The 24,060-nt window shown below is 36.3% G+C and overlaps 1 protein-coding gene across 2 annotated transcripts in view; it reads right to left on the bottom strand.

Moving 5' to 3' along the window:
* ANOS1 (anosmin 1) overlaps nucleotides 1–24,060 on the bottom strand; it is a 136,931-nt gene that overhangs the window by 46,330 nt on the left and 66,541 nt on the right. For both annotated transcript variants that reach the window (XM_032188658.1, XM_032188666.1), the window contains exons 3-5: nucleotides 16,121–16,183; nucleotides 12,644–12,866; nucleotides 7,219–7,403 (exon numbers count right to left, since the gene is read on the bottom strand). In XM_032188658.1, coding sequence (XP_032044549.1) covers nucleotides 7,219–7,403; nucleotides 12,644–12,866; nucleotides 16,121–16,183 — 471 coding nt within the window. The remainder of the gene's footprint in view (nucleotides 1–7,218; nucleotides 7,404–12,643; nucleotides 12,867–16,120; nucleotides 16,184–24,060) is intronic.

Here is a 24,060-nt window from a genome sequence, read left to right as displayed (position 1 = left end):
GGCTTCACAAAATCCAGAGCTGTGAGAAGCCACCTTTTCTGGTTCATAGGAGACACAAAACCCTCAGGTAATGAATGCAAGTCCTCTTGAGATCCTTGGCATTTATGTCAAAATGACACTCTAAGCCTTAACTCTTCTCTGCAGACTTTTCTCGGGTTATAGGAGATGACCTTTCCATCAACAACACCCACTGAGATTGCTGGTGTCATGAATTTAATTTCCAACTTCTGCAGGAAGTGCCTTAACCACTGAAATATGGAATAAACATAGATGCACTCTGAACCCTTTCAGTAGGAAGTCTGAGGCCTGCTTTTTCTATCCTGTTTTTTCCTTTAAGCTTTTAAAGATCTGCCTTCTGCGCTGTTTCTGATTTTTTTTTCCTAAGGTACTAACACCAGACCTGAACACAACCTTCTGGTAACAGCTGAATCACTCCCAAGTACATAAGTACATAAGAAATATTGTGTTTTTAGAACTCATTAGAAACTCATCCATTTGTGGCTGATTTTACATTTGCAGTTACCTCTCAATTATCCAAACTTCAAGTTATTTCAGACTGTCATGTTTATTGTGTTTTAATCTAATTATTTAATCAAAATAACACATGAATTTGAAACAAATTACTTGCATAAGTCAAAATATACTACACAACCAATACTGAATATCTTTATTGACCAAGATGCAGACTCATTAAGAAATTTAGTGATTTCTATTTATTTTTACAAGATGTTTTCTGTAACTTAAAAAATCTACCATATGAGTTTCAATGTTACTTGCAGTGATGCCAAATACTTCCCAAAGAAGGCACGGTGTAATTTCTGCTTTTTGCTTTCTTTCCAATCTGTGAAAGAAAGCAGCAGCTGCCAACCCAATTCAGATAGCCAGAATGTTGGGAAGTTGTTTCAGCTCTCCAACAATGGCATTTTTAAAGTCCCAACCAACAAAATTTTTAAATATTATTCTGTGCTTAATCTTGACACTTGTTGACAAATAAAATTTAAGGAAAAGGTTATCTGGTTTGTGTGTGCATGTGAAGGAAAGAGAGCCTTTTTAAGCTGCATTATAGACTGCTCTCAGACTGATGTTTTGCTGCTTTGAGCCCCCACGTATTCCTGCTACTCAGAGTCCTTCTCCATTCAGAGTCCTACATTTGTCTATTTAACTTAAGCTGGGGTAACAGTCCCTGCACTTCATCATCTGCCTCATCTTTTTTTCCAATTTTTAGCTTTTACATTACCTATAGAATTTATTATCTAGTTGGATGAAGGGGTTCCTAGGGAAGAAAGAGCCTATCTGAACCAGTTTTATGATTATTTTCATTCTATAGAGCACTCAAATGTGCTAGTTTGTTTATTTTTGTTCTTCCCAGCATGAAGACCCACATACTCAACTATTTACAGACAAGACATGACAGTGAATTAGAGTGATATAAACTATAACTATATTAACAGAAAAATACATGTAAATACATATATTCAGGATACTGCTGCCGCTGAGATCCTGAGATTAGTCAGGACCTAACCGTAATTAATTAGTCACAACACTGTGGATTTTTAAAAACAGATTTACTGAATTTAGCTACAAGGTAGGCATAATGTGAATAGACTTGACCCCAAATTTCTCAGCTGAGGAATCTCAGTTGTCATTTGTATGAGCTCAGTTATTCTCTTAGGGCTTGTTTAAAACACAGTATTGCATTTGTGTCAGTCTTCTGTGGCAAATGTGAGATGTTGTGGGATCAAATAATGTGTCAACCCATATCACCAAAATTATTTTAATATATGAACAGGCCTTAGGCTTATTTCTTTCGTCACTGGTTTTGTTGGCAAAGCTTCTGTTAATCTCAGTGGCATGCAGGAGGCGTATCTGTAACTAAAGCTCCTGCATTACAAATTACTTTGGCAACTCTAAGCAAACCTTACATGGTTTTAGCATATTTCAAGAAAGAGCAAAATACTGTTGAGATATACTACTCTGTCAGTAAATTGAATATTTTGTTCAATTACTTCAGTTAGTTCTCCCTACTTAAGTATGTTTGGAGCTGAGATCATAACACTGAAAGTGCTTTTGATATCTCTCTTCTATTAACTTGATGGCATGCTGAGTAGTATTAAGTAAGTAAGGTTTGAATTTCAACATACACCTGAAATTATTCCTGAATATTAGAGAAATTATTAAACAACAATTTTACTGGTCTTAGAATGCCAATATAATGTTTTAAAGAATTTCATTAATGAAAGATGAAACAAACAAACAAAAAAATCACCTCTTATATAAATCATTATAAGATAGACTTTATTTTTTTTTTCTATTTATTTATCTATTTATCTATTGTTTAAAGGAGGAAAGTTTTAAAGCTAGGTTCCAATCTTAATACACTTGTCATTTGGAATAAAATAATATAAAAAAAGAGTCCTCAGGCAAAATTACTGAGCAACATGTCCATCCTCAACATGATCCTAAATTCAATAAAGACAAAGGTAAGTCCCCACTAGTTTACTTTAGTATATAACTTGATGTAAGAGCAGCACAGAATCACAATGACATAACCTGGAGAATACAGAAAGTAGCCTCTTCTCAATAGTGCATCTCAGGTCCGAGGAACAACAGGTCATATCCAGTGAATAAAGTGGTTGGGCTGTCAGCACACAGGGAGAATTTGGCTGACATTAGCATAGTACTGACTCATGTAAGAAGCACTGATAATTCTACTCTTTTCCTAGCTGTTTAGGCCCTTTTCTGAAAGTAGTCCCCTCATACTGTCTTTCCAAAGGAGATTATTTGCTCTTCTCTTCAAGGTACCTTGAGAAATCTCCTTGCGGCTCATACAAATGACTGACGATTAAAGTACTTTCCCAGAGCATGGATGACCTACCTTCAATCCCATCCTCTGTCTGAAAGGTTGGGAGAAACTGTTCCTTAGTGTCTTTGATGTTGCCTGCTATATTGAATTGTGACATTTTTTGCATTCATAGGCAAAACTTTTCCTCCGAGCAAAGCAGGCTGAAGGTCTCAACAACATCTTGTAAGGGAAGGGCAGAATTATTTAGGATAGGGAGGGAAAAGAATGAGAAAATACAACTGAGCCACATAGTAGTTAGGTGATTCAGATGGGATTTTTACGTTACCACTCCAAGGATTTTTCTTCTGTCTTTTATATATAGGTAAGAACTGGTGTAAGATGGTCTTTGTAGAAAAGTCTGGTACAGAAGACTCTCCCCTTTCCAAGGTTTAAAATAATCAAAGGAGTATTTCATTGTGTTCATTCCCATTCTCTCACAATATCAATCTTGGATTCCTTTCTTTAGTGCAGGGGTTTACTGGAAATAGTAGAGATCAGCCTTATCCTGATGAGTTCATAGCTCCACACCTATCTTCATAGAATCATATAATAGATTGGGTTGGAAGAGACCTGAAAGACCATCCAGTTCCAACTCCCTGCCATGGGCAGGTATGCCACCCACTAGATGAGAATGCCCAGGGTCTCATCCAAACTGGCCTTGAACACCTGTAGGGTGGGGCATCCAAAAATTTTCTGGGCAGAGAAGTTTATTTTGAAATCATGCACAGTGAGAAAGAATTTACGGTTCAAAGAGTGAAGGGATATCATCCAGGGTGTAAGAAGAACTAAGTTTACACTTCTGACCAAGAAGCAGCTTGACAGTACCACATCCACTACTCTGCCAAGGGCAGCAGACCTCCCCTCTTTTGTGTGAATGAAATCCTACTGGTGGGCACTCTTTAAGGATATTTATCAAAGCAAGCTTCTTCTGGATGATGGAGAGAGAAACCTTCCGTTTATGGGACTGGTGGTTAGCTTCAAGAGGGATTTCCTGCTGTCAAGAGCTGAGAAAATTTTGGACAACCTTAGAACCAGAAGTTTAGGTGTTTCAGAAGCTGAAAGATTTAAAAAGGATTAGCTGTCCACAGAGTTTAGACAATTCCAAGATGAAGCACTAAGGTTTGTCACAATCAAGCTAGCAGTAAATACTGTTCCTTTGTTTTAATAGAGGAATAAACTAGTAAGTAGAATTTATTAATCTCTGCCTTCATGCATGTACACATACTTGGCATCCACTCACACAATACAGAGATGTGCTCTCCCATCTGGAGATAACAGGCACAGCATATTTGAATTAATTTAATTTGTTAAATTAATATGATTAAATATCTAAGTATAAAATATAAACAGCAATATGAGTATTTTTAGAAAGCATCGCAACAAGCAGAATAACAAGTTTGCTCATCAGATATATTGTATTCTCATGGGATAGTGCAGCTGGCCCTATGCAATTGGTTAAAGCATAAAAAGCAATAGTATAAGAAACTTGGCATAACCACTTTGAACACTGCACATTATAGTTAACTTACTTATAACAACTTATATCTTAGTTCCTGTAGTTTTTATACAGGTATCAACTAATGCAAATTAGTCCATTTGTTAGTTACGTCAAGTTTTCTCAAAAATGCACAGCAAAAAAATAAAGTTAACAAAATTCCTGTTTCCTGAAGTGATAAAAAAATAAAATTATTTTCAATGTGTTTGTTTTCTTTATATTCTTTGAGAGTTAAATAATGTATTAGTAGATTGTTCCCCCTCTTAAAAAGCAAACATCAAAAACATTCTTATGACAATACAATGTGAAAGAAACAAACTTCTTCAAAACTATTTTTTCAATACCAAATAAAAATTCATAAGAGACATGTGAAAACACTTACATGTTAACCCACATTAATGCAATAGAAGAAAGCAAATAAAAAGTAAAACGTGAAAAGTAATTCCTTTAAAAATGTTGTTCAAAATTATAACCCCCTTTTTGATTTCCTCTGCTCTGTACATGCTCTCTAACTTAAGTTGCAGAGTAATGAAAGGGCATCATCTCCTCTAGACTGTCATGCCCAAGGAGTTTTCAGCTCTATGGCTGAGCTCTTCACAGCCTTTACCTATAATTAAAGTCTTAGACCGCAATGCTTTGGAGTCATACAAGAAAAATTTTCAGTTAAATGGACAAGAAAATACCCAGACGCGATGCACACGGTCACTTTAATCAAACTGTGTATCCAACCTTGATGATGACATAGTAAAATACATCCTAATGCATCTGATTACACTTAACATATTTGACTGCCCAGCAGGATGTCTAAAACTACAAACACCATTGAGTTGTATTTCTCTATGGAGACAGAAATTCTTATTACTAGCACCCCTTAAGGGTGTCCAGCCTGTAATGCCCCATAAGGTAAACACAGTTGGCAAAGCCAGGCAGGCATCCTGAAGCTTGTTCTCAACTGACATCCCCAGTGGGGTCTGTTTCACAATCCAATACACATCTCTCATGATGCAGTAGAGACATCAAAGTTCTCAAAAAGATGTCAGTTGGAGGAGGCTTCTCCTGCCATAGTGATTAACTCAGCCCTTCTGCCTGCATGTGGCAGACCCTCAGGAAAGACAACTGACAGGATTCTTACCATTCTTGCACAGGAACACATTTCTAAAACCCTCTCTCCTGTACATCCCTGTGAGATGGAAGAGACTCATATATGCTCCACTACTGTACATATTGCTTGCTTCCAGAAATGGGCATGAGGTCTATTTCTGGGATGAGAAAAAGCACAGCAGTGTGCTGCTACCTTTGCAGTCCAGACCCACCAGCAAGAACTGTGTTTCTACAGCCTAGCACATATACATAGCATGATAACTGTGACGAGCAATTGACATCTGGCTTATGTTTTCTATTATTTTCCTAGTAGAAAAGGCACTTTTAAAATTTTTATTTATTTATATTTTTGCTGAATATGGAGAATGCAGACTGAAGACCTGCATATCAACTGAGACAATAAATACGTCGCTACAACTTTATCAGATGTGAGGGTGTGCATGTTCGTTTGGATGCAATTGCATAGGTTGGGTTTCATGCCAGGCTTAGTTGAAGGTCATTTTTCCTGAGCAAGACTCTAACATTGTGACTGTCCCCTGTAGTACTGCACTAAAGCTAACAACTTCACTTTTGAGTGTTCAGTTTCACAAGCTTCACATTATTTTAAGATACCTTTTTCCTACACAATCTGAATGTAGAATGGACACAGATTGCCACAGAACTTCAAACCTTTACTTTATTTTGTGGATGATTCTATTTATTCCCTCTTTCCCTTTTCCTAGCTATAATGACATTTTGCAGGTCTTTTGAAAATCAGCATTTTGCTTTTCTTGTCAGCAGGGATGAGGGTGAAGCATTGAAGATAAACGACTGGAACTCTGCCATACAGGTGAACTGTCAGCATGTTAAAAAACAGATTGAAACTGGGAAGGAACTAAGTGAAAATTTATGCTCTGTTGGCTGCTTCTCATTAAGAAACATTTGCTCATGAATCTTACATTTTCAGCCTGGACTGCACTGAGTGATAAGAGCATGACATCATGCGCTTTTCTGAACTGGGAGAGCAACATCTAAGAAAATGACTTTACAAAGAATAAAGGTTTTAGTCTTAACACTCTTGATTTTAAAAATTGAATGAAAATTTTTTATCAATTATATTTCTTAGCATTTTGCTAAGACCCAAGCCATGCCTTGGAGACCATGCGCACTGACTTCAAAAGGACTATGTCTCTCATATGCTTCCTTCCTATTTTGCTATCTAACTCTACATTTTTCAAGAGATTCATGGCTTTTTGGAACTCGCATCTGAATAGATCACAAGTATGTACTTACAAGAAAGTACCACTCATTGTCTTGTGAAAATCAAGCCTCCAGCTCGATCTATAGATCTTTATCTGTGGAGGACAAACCTACAAAATAAACTCATTTTGAAAATATAGACCTCTGAGTATTATTTTTTGAGGGGACAAGAAAAGAAATATTTACTTCTTTACTAATATATTCACACATCTCTATTTTCTATACATATCAAAAACATTTGATGTTTCTATAACAGAAAAACTGTAAGTCTAAATATTTGTTGAAATAAATAAATAAATAAATAAATAAATAAATAAATAAATAAAGTTGATTTTTGCCGAATAAGTCTGGAAAATAGCTCATTGAGCATTGGAGCAAGATCCCGCCTGTGGTTAGCTTGTGACTTAGAGAGAGAGCCTAGAAAGGGGTCACTCTGTATCAACCTCCTTACTTACAAAGTGACCTAACTCTTTGACCTTATGAAGAACTTCAGATCATTGTCTGTAATCTAGGGATTCTTAACATTTTACCAAGAACTGACCTGTGCCACTGTTTGCCAGTTAGTAGCGTCATCCTCACTAGGATGGATTCCTTGATTCCACCTCCTCTGAACAACATAGATCACAGGCTCAATGGAAATATTGAATTTTGAAGACCACTTCACCTCCAGGTCTCCAGATTGCAGTTCTATGAATTTTAACTCTTTCCGGGGTTTCAGTGGAACACCTGCAATAGGAACATACAAACAAAAGTATTTGAATAATTTACAAAACAAGATAAAACCATCTGTAGGTGAAGCTGTATTAAAAAATATATATACTAATAAAAAAGATGGTTTGTCAAATGGAAGAGTAAAAGTGGGGAAATAGGTAGGCTGATAAGTATGTGCATTCAGAAGTGTTCACAACAAGCCTACCTCTGCCAACACTAAAATTTGTTAAAAAAAAAATCCTTACAATTATTTATTTAATTTAAAAACTAAAGGTACTAAGAATCTGAAAGTTGTGAGCTAAAACTTATCTCAGAGTTTCCAGATATACTTTGATAAGATGGACAAAGACCCTTTGATCCCAAGCAGCTATCTATACCTGTCATTCAGATTTTCACCTAATTTTTCTTTAAACAAATCTAATGATAAAATATCCACAGTGTCATTCAGCAATTCTTGCAGTTCTCCTGTGGAGATTCTCCCATTGGACACAGCTCTTCTCCAAAGTCATGCCTAAAACTGGCCACAGACCTCAGCTAAGCCTTTACTGGTGTAGTCTAGAGTAACAGGATTATCTGATACATTTTACATTAGTCTGATGTATGCAAGTATGCTGCTTGCCTTCTCCTGAGCAGCTTGCAGCCATACTGTATGATATGTCACTCTCCACTCTTCCCTAAAGATCTAAGAAAGGTAATTCCAAGTGCTTCTACACTACAGGGAAAAATAAGTTCTTTATAAAATGTAATGGTAATTTCTCATTACATGTGTCACTGAAGGACAGTTATTCCTGTTTTTCGTACTCCTGATAACACTGCCTTTTGGAAAATATTTGCAGTAGCTTGAAAGAAAAAACAACTCCTCCAATTTGGCATCTTTTGATTAAATCAACACATCAAGTGTTAGATATTTTTCCCTAGATAGTTATTAGGAGCTCATATAGTTGATTGTGCATCATTTTGTCACAGATAAGACTTTTATGCTGACATACAATCTTCTTACCAAGTTATTGTATGAATTTGTGTTATTTCACCATTTCAGTGGGGGCCAACAAGTCCATCTGTATGCACTGGTTCTATTAATTGTAATATAAATGTTTCTACTCAGTCTGTCATAGATGGCTGGAGTACCAAGCAGGTAAACAAACTGCTTTCATATTCTAAGATGTCTTCCAAATCTGATTAAGTGATTAGCTACAAGTCAATAAAAATCAATATTTTAACCATTGAAGAAACCTGAAATTAACCTGAGTAAAATCCACTCTGGTTAACACCACAGTTTAAACTCTGGATATCATTCCACAGCCAGATGCCTTAGCCTAGTGTAACAAACATCATAGATCATGTCAGTTCCAATTTCTATATTTGAAAATCCTTCTTTAATTATAATGTACAATAATTCTTCAATTTGCATGTTAAGAAAACTTCCATCTGCTCTGCATTAGGGGCAGTTGGATTCACTTGATTGCAAGTTACTCAGCCTCTCTGGTGTTATGTAATTGTGTGCAGATGGATTGCAGCAGCATAAATGACTAGAGCATCGCACAAGTGCATTTTGAAACACTTTTGTAGAACCAGCATCATCAATTTCATATCCAGATGTGTAGATCCAATCATTCTTCAATGTGCTTTTTATTACGTAAATTGTCAGTCCTTTCATCATGCTGGGACAAATTAGTTCTCTGAAGTCTGTAGTGTTTTAAGAATTCAAATCACTGACTCTCATATATGTGCAGTACCAGAGCTCAGGAAAAAAACATTTCTAAAGGTACCTTTCAAATCACACATGCTATGTGCTATGAAAAATAAATGCACACTGTTCCATCATAAGAATCTGTATTTTAAATATAGGAAGCTTCCATAGGAAGCTTCTATGGAAGGGTTTCAGACAGTAAAGATTACACCTACGTCACCAGTACAATTCTAAACGCAGTTGTTCGAAGACTCAGAAATGAACACCTCTAAAACTGTACACAATTGTTTTAATACAAAACTATTTTTCATGAAACATGAAAAAAGCCTTTAAATTTTGGTTGACTGTTCTGGCTCCAACTATCCAATTATGACACTGTCATACCATCATAGCCTTTACATGGCACAACATTCTCTTCACAATTCACTTTGCTCATATCTGCAGTTTGATCTGCTTTATTAATTGCTCCCTAACATGTTCCAGACAAAATTGGTTAGGCTGGTTTAGACAGCCTAACCCTGAAACTTTTTTTAAAAAGGGGGCCTGGAAAGTTCACAGAAGTTGGTGTTCTCTCACACTGGAGAGACCACTAACTGCTGAACAAGAAAAAGGTCATAGGTAATTTTTCAGCAGTATACAACAGAGTGTGGAAAAAAAGATACATGTCCACATCATTTCTTAGGGATGCATATGTGTATTTAGACAAAGTGAATGTGATCAAACGTTAGACATCAGTTTTTCTTCCTTTTTGTTCTGTGTTTTTAAGCTTATTTCTAAGCAGATATATTCCTCCCACTTACATCTTTCAAGTAGCAAATTTACTTTATATACTTGCTGTTAATTTATAACTTTATTATATCCACATAGGGAAAAAAAAAAAAAAAGAAGAGGTAGGCCATAGAGAAAGGACAAACACTTTCTGAAGTCCTTTACTAATTCAGACAACGTAAAGGAAGTAGATGTGACAGATGAGTAGGACAGGAAATTTCATATCACCAGCAAAGGGAAACAAAAATTTGAAGACTACATAACTGAGTAGCAATAATCCTAACAGGGATGAAATAAATAAATAAATAGATAAATAGATAAATAAATAAATATATAATGATATGTCAATTTGAGCTCTATACTGAATGCAAGCCAATAAACAACTGGGAAAACAAGTACATTCGATCCAATGACATTTTCAATACGTGACTTCTGTGCAAGTGTATTTGTATTAATATTATTTTAGAATTCAGCTTTAGTACTCAGTACTAGAGGGCAAATCCAGTTAAATCAGATGAGTATTTTATATCTGCTGTTGTAACTTTCATCTCTAGAGCTTGATCAACAGTGCAACTCTAGCAACTTATGTAGACTCTTTAGATTCAATCTGAGTTCATTTTCTAGCTGTGAGTGCTGTCAAAATGATAAGAATAAGTACTAAACTTATTCACTAGATCTTAGTCATGCTTGCAGAGTTTGCTCTTCCTTAGTGACAGGAAGGTCATTTACCCCTGGAGGAAATGAATAGCAAGCCTGCTCAGCTTCTATTTGCCCTTTGTTGCAGAAAGACAGGTTGAAGAGGCTAATTAGCTGAATTCATCAGCTGAGAAGTCAGTACTGCATTGGGTTGTCCTTCCTTTGCAAGACATATATGCTCTTACAAGCAAGCACCTCCTGCAGATAGGTGATAAGATCTTAGAGAAGATTAATTCTGTTTCTATATAATTAGGTTGAGCAATAGTAGACTTTGCAGTATGCAGTTATACAGCATATCATATCCTGTCAGATCTTGTATCCTCTCCAAAAGCATGCCATCTGGTTTTGTTTGTTTGTTTGCTAGTTTTGTTTTTACCTTTTCCAGCTGTCATATTTACTGGAATGCTCTGCAGTATGCAGTTTTGTAATTGTGGTATGGAGCCCGACCGTGTAAACCATTACACATGCAACACAAATGCTGAGTTTATCACTATTCAATTTTCTGAAGAAGATGAAAGAAAGAAGTAAATAATCCCTTTTTAATAATTTTTATTCTAAAAGGTGGTGTGGATGACAGTGTATTAATCCCTTACAATTTTACAAAGCTGCTCTGAAGTTTCTTGGAAGCAAGAGAATTTCCCTTCTATATTGGAAATCTGGATCACAGTGCCTGCTGTTCAAAGTATTTCAAGTAGCATCTTCATCAGTGTTATGCTTACTCAACCTCTATGACTTCTACATCAAATTTTCTTCACTTTTTTAAGTAAATTAGACTGTTTCCTGATGGCCAACCCTGTATATTCAAACCCAGGTTTCAAAAGTCAAAGCGCATTACTTCTGACATACATTCTCATCACTAGGGACATTCAAAAACAAGGATCAACATTTCAGTTAATGGAATGAACTTAGAAACAAATCACCGTCTCTTTCACATATTTCACTTCCAACTTCAAAACAGACCTGATATTTATTGTTATCAAACATACATAAAATCACTATAGTCTGTTCTATTTCAAATGCTGTTAGCAGGTTTATACCCTAGGAAAGGGCAACAATTCTGACCTCACTCAAACATATTCATCCCCAGTGTTTTCAAGGTTGCAAACAAATGGGGCTCCGCAGATGGAAATAAAACTGGATTCAGATCTAAGCCTGGAGCTTAGCTCAGTCTTCTGCTGATTAGGATCTCCGTGGAGAGCCCAAGCTATCAGGAGCATAACTGATTAGTATTTATTTTTTATCACTAAAGTAGGAGAATGGATTTCTAACAAAATATTCAAATTCTGTGTAACAAGAATTTGTGTGGTTCACACATGGTCATTACTGTGTGATAGGAGCACATTTTAAAAGTATTTCCATATAAATACTTTTTATTATTATTATTATTATTATTATTTATTTTTAATTTAATCATAAGAAATTAGAATCTGGAATTTGTCTAAGCACAAATCATTCTTTAATCTATATGTTCTTGCTGATGGATAGAAAGGAAAACCTTTTTTCATAGAATCTCAGGACTCAAATCAAGGCAATTAAAAACTTCTGAATAATTCATGGTGCCCTAGATGTAAGTAATACAGTAATATATATGTGGACACTATCATTTGTCACTATTTTATTCTTAGGTCATTAAGAACACCAATATACTGCATTGATTTGTTCTTTACCTTATTATCTCACACTTCCTATTTGGTAGTCCTACCTACTTGGCTTATAATCATAAATGTCATTTGTGATTAATATGACTTGAACTATTTATCATTAAATATTTTCCTGCTGCATTCTTTCTCATCTGCATCAAATTAAGTGAGATTTCACCTAAACTGGCAAGTTCATTCTACTTAAGATGATTCATAATAGCCATGTTTACATTCCATAGATTTTCAGATATGACCTTCATAAGGAAAAAATAAAAATAAAAATCAGTAATTCAAGCAACATTTTTCTATCCATCCATCCTTTCTGTATCCAGTCACAGCTCCCTCAAGGTCTTCACCTCCATACAAACTCTCATGACATAAAAGTCATGGTTTTCTAGGAGACTTTACTATGGCCTGAAGTTATTAGCCTAGTATGAGTATATATTAATAATAATCTCTACCTTTGTACAGATTTTTTGGAACTTGGCATGTGTGACCACATCCATTGGAACAGCATTTCTTCACGCCAGAACATTCACTATCTGCTTCACAGCTTTCAACACAGGCAGCTGCAAAACCACTGGCCTTCTCAGGTGCTGGGCAGTCCCCTTGCTTCACAGACAGGATGTACTTAAGGAATTCGCAGCTAGTTAGGCATTCATAATTCTTCTTGGGGAAAAGAGGCTAAAGTGAAAACAAAGGAATTGTATAAGGTTTTCAGCAGTGGAAAAATAAAAAAAAAAAAAAAAGGTGGGGGGGGGGGGGGGAAGAAAAAATGTTGTACATTTTCCAAGACCTCCTAAAGAAAAACACAGATTTTCAGCTTTTGCAAGACTATCCCTAAAGATTTATATATTCAAGTTGCTTCTAAAAAAGCATTCCAAACACAGAATTATGTATTCCCTCAAGTAAGACCACCATCTTTAATGGAATAAAGCTGTTTACATCTGCCAGCTTTCCCTTGTTTTTCTCACACTGCTTGGCAACAAAGTTGCTCAACAACAGATTTGGGAAAAAAAAAAATAATAATAAATCTCAGAACAAAGGAAAGTAATGGTCAAATGGTCTTTCCTTTTTTTTCTTTTTCTTTTATTTTTTTTTCTGACTGTCCCACATTCCTCCCTTTGTACTTCACAAGACTTTACCCACAGCATCTGATGTAATGCCACTCTAGATAAGTAAGTAAAATCTTCCTAGATTATACTTATACTCAGTTTGAACTGAGTTGGCTAAGAGAAGAGCATCTTTATGTTCTTGCTAAAATGTTAATAACTGTATAACTCTTCATGGTACTGGAATAAAATTTCTTATACAATGATCAGCAGAAAATACAGATTAAAATAACTCTTAAATGTATTTCTGAAAGATGAAAACAAATGTTACCTTTGTGAAATCAGGCTCTAGCTACAGGAGACATTGTTTCAAAACATAGACATTTTATGTACTATATATGTACTATTCAGAGGTTTGCAACGTTCATTTCCAACATTATTAAAAACACCTTCTAGTACCCCACGTCATTCTGTGTGACACAGGGATTTCATCTCCTCTTTAGCTGGTGCTTTATTAGTTTGGTGCAAAACCAGGTACAGTAAATCCCTCAAAATTATTGGTGGAACTGTAGGTAAGCAAACCATGTAACTGGAGTTATCTATACGCTTTCTTCCCATTTTAGAGGAACCAAAAGTCATCTACTCAGAAAGATCTGATGAACAAATTCTTAAGCTTACACAAAAACTATAACCTACTCTCCATCCAATTATTCACATGGCTTCAATGTTTTCTCCCATATTCAAATATTATACTTTCTAATTTATACCATTCTCGTATTTCTGGCAAAATGAGAACGACATTTCTCTATTAAGGAGGCCCAGGTGGTTCACTGAGTATGTGTCGGTTTATACTCCAAAGTCCAGGAACATACCACTAAGTTACCTCTCACACTTCATCCTATAGAGTCATCCAGATATTTTTTTTTTATCCAACTCTTAAGGATGCATTTGCTGATACAGCTTAACCAGTGTAAACTGCCAAAATGAGCGGTCCACTTTTCTCTCCTATTGACCCAAATGTTCCTCGGACATGCACTCCTACTTTTCTTCCTGTTGGGCTATACCTGATTCCACTTAGTCACCTAAGAAGCTAAACCAGCAAGCAGAAAATTATAATTATGAGAAGGAAAAAAAAAAAAAAAAAGGAGACAGGTAAGCTGCAAGGTTCCTCCTCTAACACTAGTATACTTATTTGGTAGGTAAGAAATTGCATACAATGCAAGACCTTGGAAAATAAAAAGCTAAAATTTTGCTTCCAGATTTTATAAAGAATACAAAAAAGATTGCAACACTCTCAAATGAAAACAGCCTGGTTCAGTTCAATCAAATAATGTCTGTGGAGCATACGTGAGTTTGGAGGAAAGGAAAATTATCCCTGTGTGTGTGTGTCTGTGTGTGTGAAGCAAATTTCAAATCCTAAAACATCACAAATTTGCAGCTACTTAATTAAAAACTTTATAGCTCCCTAAGGCATAATACATCCTCAAGGCTTCTCTTCCTCACCCTATTTCACAGCTCATTTTTCAGTTAGCTGCTAAATGTGCTGCTCTTCATTACTGGCTTTTGAAGTTCTAAATTTAGCTTCAACCACAAAACACTAATCAAAGAGGGATGCTCACTGTTTTCAACTACAATAGAACAGTGTTCTACAAATGTTTTCCTTTTAAACCAAATTTATACATATTTACACCCATATCTGGAAACATACAGCCTTAGTGAGAAGTGATATATGAGGATGACATAAATTAAACCCACTAAAACTGCCTTATTACACTACCCTAGAGTTTTGTTATATAAGGAAACAGCAACTGATTCTGGTTAAAGAACACATACAAGGATTGGTTTTCATGAGAAATTCTTGTTCTTCTAACATAGCTAAAGAGACTAGTAACCCCTTATTCCCTACTTACATGTAGTTATTTGGATCTAAAAATTAGTTTTGTTAGTGGAAATGACAGCTTTTCCTAATCATCTTCATGATATTTAAATTGTTTAAACATAACACATGCTCTTCTACCAGCAGAAGAGTGCTCACAATGATAAGGAATGAGTCAAATCAGTTCAGGGCACAATCAGTTAAGATCATTTTAATTTTTTGCAGGAAAGGCTGAAAATCTTCATAAACACACACGTTAAATGATTTGAATAAAGGTGTATCTTTATATTGATTTGGTTACAATAAATCAACTTTCTACTGGGATGATGTTTTCACTTTGTACTAAAAATCTGTTAAGGATTGTAACATGTGACTTCCACCAACTCAGCAGAAGCTATGTTTCAAATCCAATAAATTTTCTCTTGTGTGTGAGTTTAACTGATCTAAGCTTGTTTATTCACAAGGTTATTCTGAAACACTATGCATAAACAGTTTCCCAAAGACCCGAAGAACTAAGCATTCTGATGCCTGCCCTCTGAATCCAGTTACTCCTGGGGATATATTCTTTGAAAAATCAGACTGACTTTCACATATAGAAAGGCCAACCTTTTCTAGTGACCCCGCACAAAGATTTCCACACTTGTGACATTTTGTCTTTTAAACAAAGATGCTCTTACTCTTTTTCCTCCACACGGCTGGAAAAGAAAGGAGGAATGTGGGAGAAGTAGCAGTTTATAAGAGGGTTTTAACAGCACTTTCTCAGAGAAATTACGTAAGCGTGACTGAATAACACTTCAAACTTCAAGTTGAGATCAGGAAAAAAAATATATAATTTTTTTACTCAAACATTATATGGCTAAATAGTTATATGTGTATCCATTCAAATGAAGGTGAATGCTATAAAAAATCCCATGTTTGTTAGCTGTCTCCTTAAAGCTAACACCTCTAATAATTTCAGTGAAAGAGACAGCTAGAACAAAGTGCGAAAGAGTGCCCTTGGGCTGACATACCTCACAGAAGCTTTGGCAATGGTTTTTCTTCAAATCCCAGGATTCTTTGCAGGGCTCCAGGCACTAGGAAGAGTCAGTGGGGGAAAGTGTCAGGAAGAGAAAGAAATAAACATCCACAAATGACCCTAGTTCTTCTCCGGTTGTTTGTTTGGCCCATAGGAAGTTAATAACAGGCTTTAAAAATCCACTTCTCCTGAGGATAAGATTGTGTCATTGAGCCTTGGTGTCAAAGCAAGGTCATGCCAAGCCATGGTTAGATTACAAGAAACATTTTCAGCATTTCTTACTGTACAAGCCAATTGCCTCACTTATATATATGCCATCCTATTTTCTGCCTTACTGAATCTAGGTTCCTAATAATATTTAACACCATGTCACTGGATCACAGACCAATGTCAAAAGTATTACTCTAAACTACAGAAAGTTAAATCTTCTCCTCACTGACTAGCCTCAAGATTAGATGGGCACATTGTCTTCCCAAGCAAGAAGCTATTTCATCAAGCTATGGAGTAAACTCAGCAGAGATTTAGCCACTATTCCCATATAAATAGACAATGTTCCCTGGTCTGTTAGCAAAACCACTTTATTTCAAGTATCATATTATCCTTTCTTCACCTTCAACCTCTAATATAATGGATATACAGTGAGTTTATATTCAAACTCTGCAAACAGGAGTCAAGCTTCACAGCATTAGCATCAAGAAAAATCTTTAAGAGTATTTACTGTGGCTGAAACATAAATTTAAACTCACATTCAGAAACCTTTTTTCTTCCTTTGTTAGACAGATGAACCTGGAAATTACCAGGGAGTCAATAACACCTAATCTTTCTGTTAACAGTAGAAAGATACTTACTGAACCAAAAAGAAAGGCCTTTGACATACAATTCATGTCATTTGACATGTGTTTGTATTATTTGTTTCTCTTACATATAGTATTAGTTTGGATGAGTCTACATTTATACTATTCAAAAACAAGCATGAACACATACAGGCTATATCTCAGAACAGCTGTCCACCTGTATCACTAATGTAAAAAAAAAAAAAAAAAGTGTTTTAAAAGTTAAACATTTTTCTTACTGGCAACAAAGCCTGAAAATGTAATAAAACCATTATTCACAGAGGTTACATACTTCAGGAATGCAAAACACCACTCAAACATTTGTTAAAAATACATATACTGGTATTTCAGATCCAACTTTTAGCCCTTCAAAATCCACAATGTGCTGTATACAGAGTAATTTGAAGGATACCTTATAAAATATCATTTAAGTCAGGAAGTTTAATAAAATCCAGAGTGTTGTTCATCTTGTGGTGAGTTAGTGTACATTGGAGCCCAATCCCATGATCATTCCTATTTTACAGCTCTCCTAACTATGTGATAGATTTAGCCATGACTTACAGAGGTATAAGTGGTGTAAAAACACAATGGGCAACCTTTTAATCTCACTGGGACTTTGTCAGTGATTCCCAGTGCTGACAGGATTTCCCTACCTTTGCCTTTTCCCAATTCTTCTTTCAATGTTGCACAGCCACAAAGACTATATCTAAACCAGCATATCCAGAATCTTGCCACAAGCTTGAGATGAGGACCAGGATCAAGTTCATGCTGACTGTATTGCTGGACCACCCTCCTTGCATGTTGTAAAGCAAAATATTTGATATGCATGGAAGGAATTACCAAGATGCTATATTTCAGAGAGGCTTGTTCAATGTTTCTACAGGGATGTCTTTACTCACACTGTAAGTAGGCTCCAGCATTTGATGTTTTGTCTGGCAGCTGTTCTGTTTCAATACTCATTCAGGACAGACCAGAATATTTTCACTTTGGACCCAGCATCTCCTGCCACCAGAAAAGGCATTATTGATGGGCATTTTAGCTCAGACACTTCAAAGGAAGGAACGACAAAATGAATGAGGTCAGAGCAGTATCCTGCCAGATGACTGCCCTCAGAATACTCCAATGAGAAAAAGATAATGTAGCTAGCCAGAAGTCTCCATCATAAGCTTCACAGGCACTGACTGGAATATACACCCTCAACTACATGGACAAAAAGTCATCATGTTCTATATTCCTGTTGTAAGAGGACTTGACAGAGCACTGGACTTAGTCTAGCACATTGGGCTGGTGTATAAGCCAACTGTGCAGCTTCAGTGGAGCTGTACTTTTTTGTAGGTTGGAGAAAAACTGGTAGCTGACAGCAATGTTACCAATAACCTTGCACTAGAATTGTTTGGGATTGTCCTTCTAAAAAGATAGAAATTAAGCTTGCAATAACGTAGATGAGAGCACCTCATAAACACTGAGTTTTATGTTTATCCTGTTAGCTATTCTGTTGTGAGGTTCCCTTATGGTGGGGAAGCTGAGGAATGGAAAGGAAACTCATGGAAGAGCTGGAATCTTAATCTACATCTCTCATCTTTGAGTCCTTGAATTAAACCATGAAACAGATGAGATATTGAGATAGTGAGTTTTGCCCTCTGAATGGCAATAATCTCAGGAAAAGAGATACCTTATTTTCTCCATGAATTCTCTTCTGATATTTTTATTTGGAGAGGGAAACGTGTGCCAGATCCAATGTACAACCTAGGTCTGAAGAAGGGCTGCTGTATACATAAATTACTTTCTTTTTCCAGACATCTTAAGTTTCATCTACAAAGGGTTTCTCATTTTTGACATGCTTTGTTATGAATGTGCATCAAGATGAATAAAATGGAGTAGAATAGAGTAGAATAGTTCAGCTGTACGGTACCTTCACAGATCATCTAGTCCAACTGCCCAACCACTAGCCAAAAGCTAAAGCAACTAAACACGATCATTATCCAAGTGTATCTTGAACACTGACAGGCACAGGGCATCCAAACATCTGGCTAGGAAGCCTATTCCAGTGTGTGACCACCCATAAATTTCTCCAAATGTTCAGTCTGACCATCCCCGGGTGCAGATTTTTGCAGTTTCCTTGCATCCTGTCATTGGTTAACACGGCGAGTAGTGCCTCTCTCTCCACTTCCCCTCCTCAGAAGGATGCAGAGAGCACTGAGGTCACTGAGGCCTTCTCTCCCACAGACCGGGCAGTTCAAGTATTCTCAGCCTCTCCTCACAGGACATGCCTTCCAGTCCTCTTACCAGTTTTACTGCCCTCCTCTGGACGTTTTCAAATACTGTAACACGGTTTTGGTATCATGGAGCCCAGAACTGCGCATAATATTTAAGGTAAGGCTTCATCAGTGCTAAATACGGTGGAAGAATCACCACTTTTAAGCTACCGAAGAAGATACTTGCAGTGCTCTGGATCATACTGAAGTAAAACATTTCTCCCTCCAACATAGCTCTTCATCACTTTTAGCCCACCTAGCTAGGGCAAACACAAAGTTGAAAATTCTCTCAAGAAAAAGCAGAATCAGGCCTTACACTGACAACTTAAGATTTTCTGACAGGTATCTGTCACTGCATAATAAAAATTAAAATCAAGAAAATGTGAGTCAGAACTAGTTGCAACAGCATCAGTTTTCTTAAATCTAAGTCTTCAGAGAATAGAGTAAAAAAGAAAAAAAAATCTCAAAATATAAAATTTGGATATGACATTTCCAACAACTTGAATGCAATTCAGCAAAGACCTGACCCAAAGCTCCCCAGACTGATAGGAGTCATTTCATCATGCCTTGATGTCTGAAGGGAAAGCATACACCATTTCACACCAATACAAAGAATTTTGAGGAAATACCTAGAAAACCCCTGAGAAAACCATTCCCATCCAGCAGGCAAATGCATTCAGGTTTTCGAGACAAGTGTGAACATGTGTACTTGTTAAAAAGACACTGAAAAATAAGGAGGAATCTAGACCCAGAAACAGCTGTCCTTGACTGTTTCATGTAATGAGAAATGCCTTGCAGGCAGTCATCGCCACCTGCCCTCAGGAGTTAAGCCATGCTGCCTAGATGGCTGATTGGCCAGACCAGAGGCAACGGGCAGGCAGGCAGGATGCACCATTGCTGGCCACTGGTTGCCCGGCCCTAGCCCCATGGTGAGGGTAACATGAGTGCCAGAGGGACATGGCTGCCTGTAGAGGGAGGGGAAACTCAGACTTTGTGGGCCATGGCACTCCTCAGAATATGATGGGTGTCAATGACATGGCCTTGCTAAACTGAATTCTACTAAAGCACCTGTTTGGTCAGCTCCTGTGGTTAACCCTGGGAGTTGTAGGCTTGCTTTCTCCATCCAGGCCTTGGCAGTGTTGTTGATGACTGCTAAACTATGCAGCAAGGGCAGGGAGGAGAGCTAACAGAAAGTACTGGCCAACCTTCAAAATCCATTTGTGTATATGAGCACACACATAGGTGTAAACATTTGAGATATTACTATAGATCTATTAACAATGAGACAATCAAATTAGGAAAAAAATACTGTTCCATTCAAGGAAGAAATCTTAGTATTGATGTATTTTGAATTATACATACTTGGTTAGAGCAATCTAGGTCTTTAAAATCCCTTTAAAGAGCACTTCTTTGTCTTTTTTAAAACATTTTTTATAATTCTGTATTGATAACATCCTGATGTGTACTGTGATGGTCCAGCTGACAAGGAACAGGTTACTAATGTGGAATGTGTTACCTTCTGCGACCACTAATTTATTCTAAATTAGTACTGCAGTGCAAACCTCCCAGATCTGACAGGAGCAAGTGAGGACAGATAGGGATAGTAAACATCAACTACACAGCCACCATTGCATTATATTATACCACATCATGCAAGGGTGTAACTTCAGTGGTTGGGATTCATGGGGCCTCTGAGACCAACACCCTAATAGACTTCTCTAGTTTACTTACATGACCTCATCCAGAGCAATTTGACATTAAAGCTCTAAGGGTTAAGTCATAAGAATAAAACATTTTATATTGAGCACTAATATCAGAAAGTAAAAGGCAATACAAGCCATCCAGCAGCAGTCTTAGTCAACAAGAAAGAGAGCTGCATTTCCTTGCAGTATTTGTTATATCCATTATGAAAACACTACCAAAAGCTGTGTAACAGAGTTTCGAAATATATCACTACATATACAATTAAGATTTATTTTTGATAATTGTTATGTAAGGAAGATGCATACAATCAGGAGAAATGGTGAACTTATAATGCATCATTTGTTTTACTTAATTTTCAGGAATTAGTTTCTTTCTCTCTCTCCTTTTTTTTTAAAACAAACAAACAAACAAACAAACAAAAAAAGATGGTAGATGGCATATCTTCCTATTATATAATACTATTATATAAACCTCAAACTTATACTCTATCTGGCTTCTTGAAAGGTATGAACAACCTTTATTTATCTCAAAATTGGGTTAATACTGAAATATTTTTCTGAAATTACATTCAAAACAGCATTAAACAATTTTAATTCTGGTTCAACATCCAAAAATTGTGCTCATAATAAACGTAAATTATTTCTGCAGATGGGACTGCCAGGGTCACAGAACCACTAAAACCTCTGTTTCACCAAACTCTGTAGAACACAATTACAGATTTTCCAACTGCAAATTCTGAATGTAACAGAAAAAATATATTTATATATTATTCAAAATAATATCCAAATAAGCAGGAGAAGGAGAGCATGCTGACATGCTTCTTCAAAGCCGTACCTTGCTACTTGGGCAGAGAGGGGGACAAACCCTTAATTTTGTCTCTCTCTACTCAGCTTTTTACAAGGCTTAGGTATACAGTTTCCGAAGCAAACTATAACTGATTTAGGTGCAATCATCTGCTAACCAGCACTTTAGAGAGTGGAGCACTTATTTGAATGGTCATAATGGTCACAACATAATGGCCGTTTTCACAGCAGAATGGAGTATTTCTGCGAACCTATACTGGCTGCAAAGTCAAGCAGAGCTGTTTAAATTGCTACAGCAAACAGTTGCATTTGATGTGCTGCATTTGATGTGTGTATTTTATTTAGACGTGGGGGCACTAAAAGCACACATGGGTATTAGTGCTCTCCTGTTATGCAAACTTGCAAATACCAGAGCAGTAGATATGGTACAGGCGATTTTCAGAACTGGAATTGCTGGATATCTAACAAACACCCGAGCTTGAAATAATCATTTCCTTTTTCTTAATTACCTATTTTTTTCAGTAGAAAGTATCAGGGGTAACAATACCACCATTTTAAGTGTTAGCAATTTGAACAAAAAAAAAATTCCTATCAACACTCTAAGCAAATAAATGTAGCTTTATTACTTAGGATCAGAATTAATATTTCCTGGAACAGAGCTAGGGAAACGGATAGACATAGCATATCAGTTAAGTCTGTCTGGGCCTCTGCATATACCAAGTAGCATTACAGGCTTTGTTCCTAAAATTGACATTATGTTTCAAAAATTTGGGGGAAAATGTTGTTCTGCTTGCACTGATCTCTGAAAAGTCACCACTTCAAATATCCACAATATCCATATCCAGCATCAGAGCACCAAAAAGACTACGACCCATGCCGAGAACATCAGGTCAAATTTTCTGGAAGTCTGTGTAGCCTTTGCTGTGAGTTCCCAGAATTAAACAAAATGAAAACTAACTGATACATATACTGAAGGTGAGAATCACTGAATGTGTTGCAAATGAAAGAAATATTTTAACATAAAATATATGGAAAGTAAATTACTATTCAGAAAATAAATAAATAAATAAATAAATAAATAAATAAATAAATAAGAGAAGTCATATCATCGCACTTTAGCTAAAATGTTGCAGTTTAAACTTTTAAATCTTTTTCAAATCTTTTAAAGTGAAAATAACTTTTAACACTGACAGCTTGATATTTATTTGCATAGTTTAGTTGCCTGGCATGTCAAACTTTACCAGAACTGTTTGTTTGAAAGGACAGAACAACAATCCTAGGATGCTTTTCATGTTTCTGTTCTTTGTTACCAAATAAAAATCATGGCTATCTCTGTCAACAGAAAATTGGCTCCCAGACATTAGATCATTCCTGATCAATGGTTGTTAAAGTGTATTCATAGAGTTTTTATACCAGCAGAAGAAATCAAGAGACATACCTTCCTCCTTTTCCCCACCTCATAGCCAAGAGTCTAAGGTAGTCACCAAAAAACAACTTTGAGTTCTTATTTTGCCTGATTTTGAAACACTGAATTGAACCTAAACTACCTACATTTGAGATTAATCCACAAAATACGAAGTATTTGATGGAGCATCCTGTTTCAGCCTGCTGAAGCTGTTTTGTCTTGTATAAGCAATGAGCTCTTCTCTAAAGAAGGGCCTTAAATAAGGGACTTCTCTCCTTGAAGGGACATGCCCTAATGGCACTTTCTGATCACCTTGAAGTTCTTTTTCAATGTTTATAATGTGTGCAAATATTTTGGTTATGCTTATGCACTGTAGTTATTCCACCACAACTTCTTTCCTACACAGGATGTAAATAGGATGTAAGCCAGGATGCAAATAATGAAGTGAACTAAATGAATTAGAAAACAGTAGTAGTTCTAATTCTTGGCTGAACTTTCATGTTTCAGGCTGCAGTCCTGCATTGCAGTTTACCAATACAATGATCTATTATGTTTGTATCTGTTACATCAATGTATCATGGATCTGTGACAACAGATAATATTATTTTTCATGGTCTCGTTCTTTCACACCTTTATTTCCTCTACCAATCTTCTCTGTCCTTAAAAGTGTTTGAATTAATCTTATTCAAACTATCCAAACTTCTGCCACAAAGACTCTTTTCCTATTCTCCTAGTGACCTGCTTTTATGTACTGTATCAAATGCCACTTACTTATCTTTTTCCAAAACTCCTCCTAGACCTTATTCTAAATCTATACATTCTAACATTTCACCTGTCGAGATATAAGGCATTAGAATGGGCAAAATGCTATGAAGCAGCAAATCAAGCCTGGAGCACTCATGCACACAAGATATATATACTATGTCAGAGTGCAT

The sequence above is a fragment of the Aythya fuligula genome, chromosome 1 (genome assembly GCF_009819795.1).
Source record: "Aythya fuligula isolate bAytFul2 chromosome 1, bAytFul2.pri, whole genome shotgun sequence".
Taxonomy (NCBI): Eukaryota; Metazoa; Chordata; class Aves; order Anseriformes; family Anatidae; genus Aythya; species Aythya fuligula.
The sequence above is the reverse complement of the archived record's forward strand: the minus strand, read 5'-3'. Positions and strand labels throughout refer to the sequence as shown.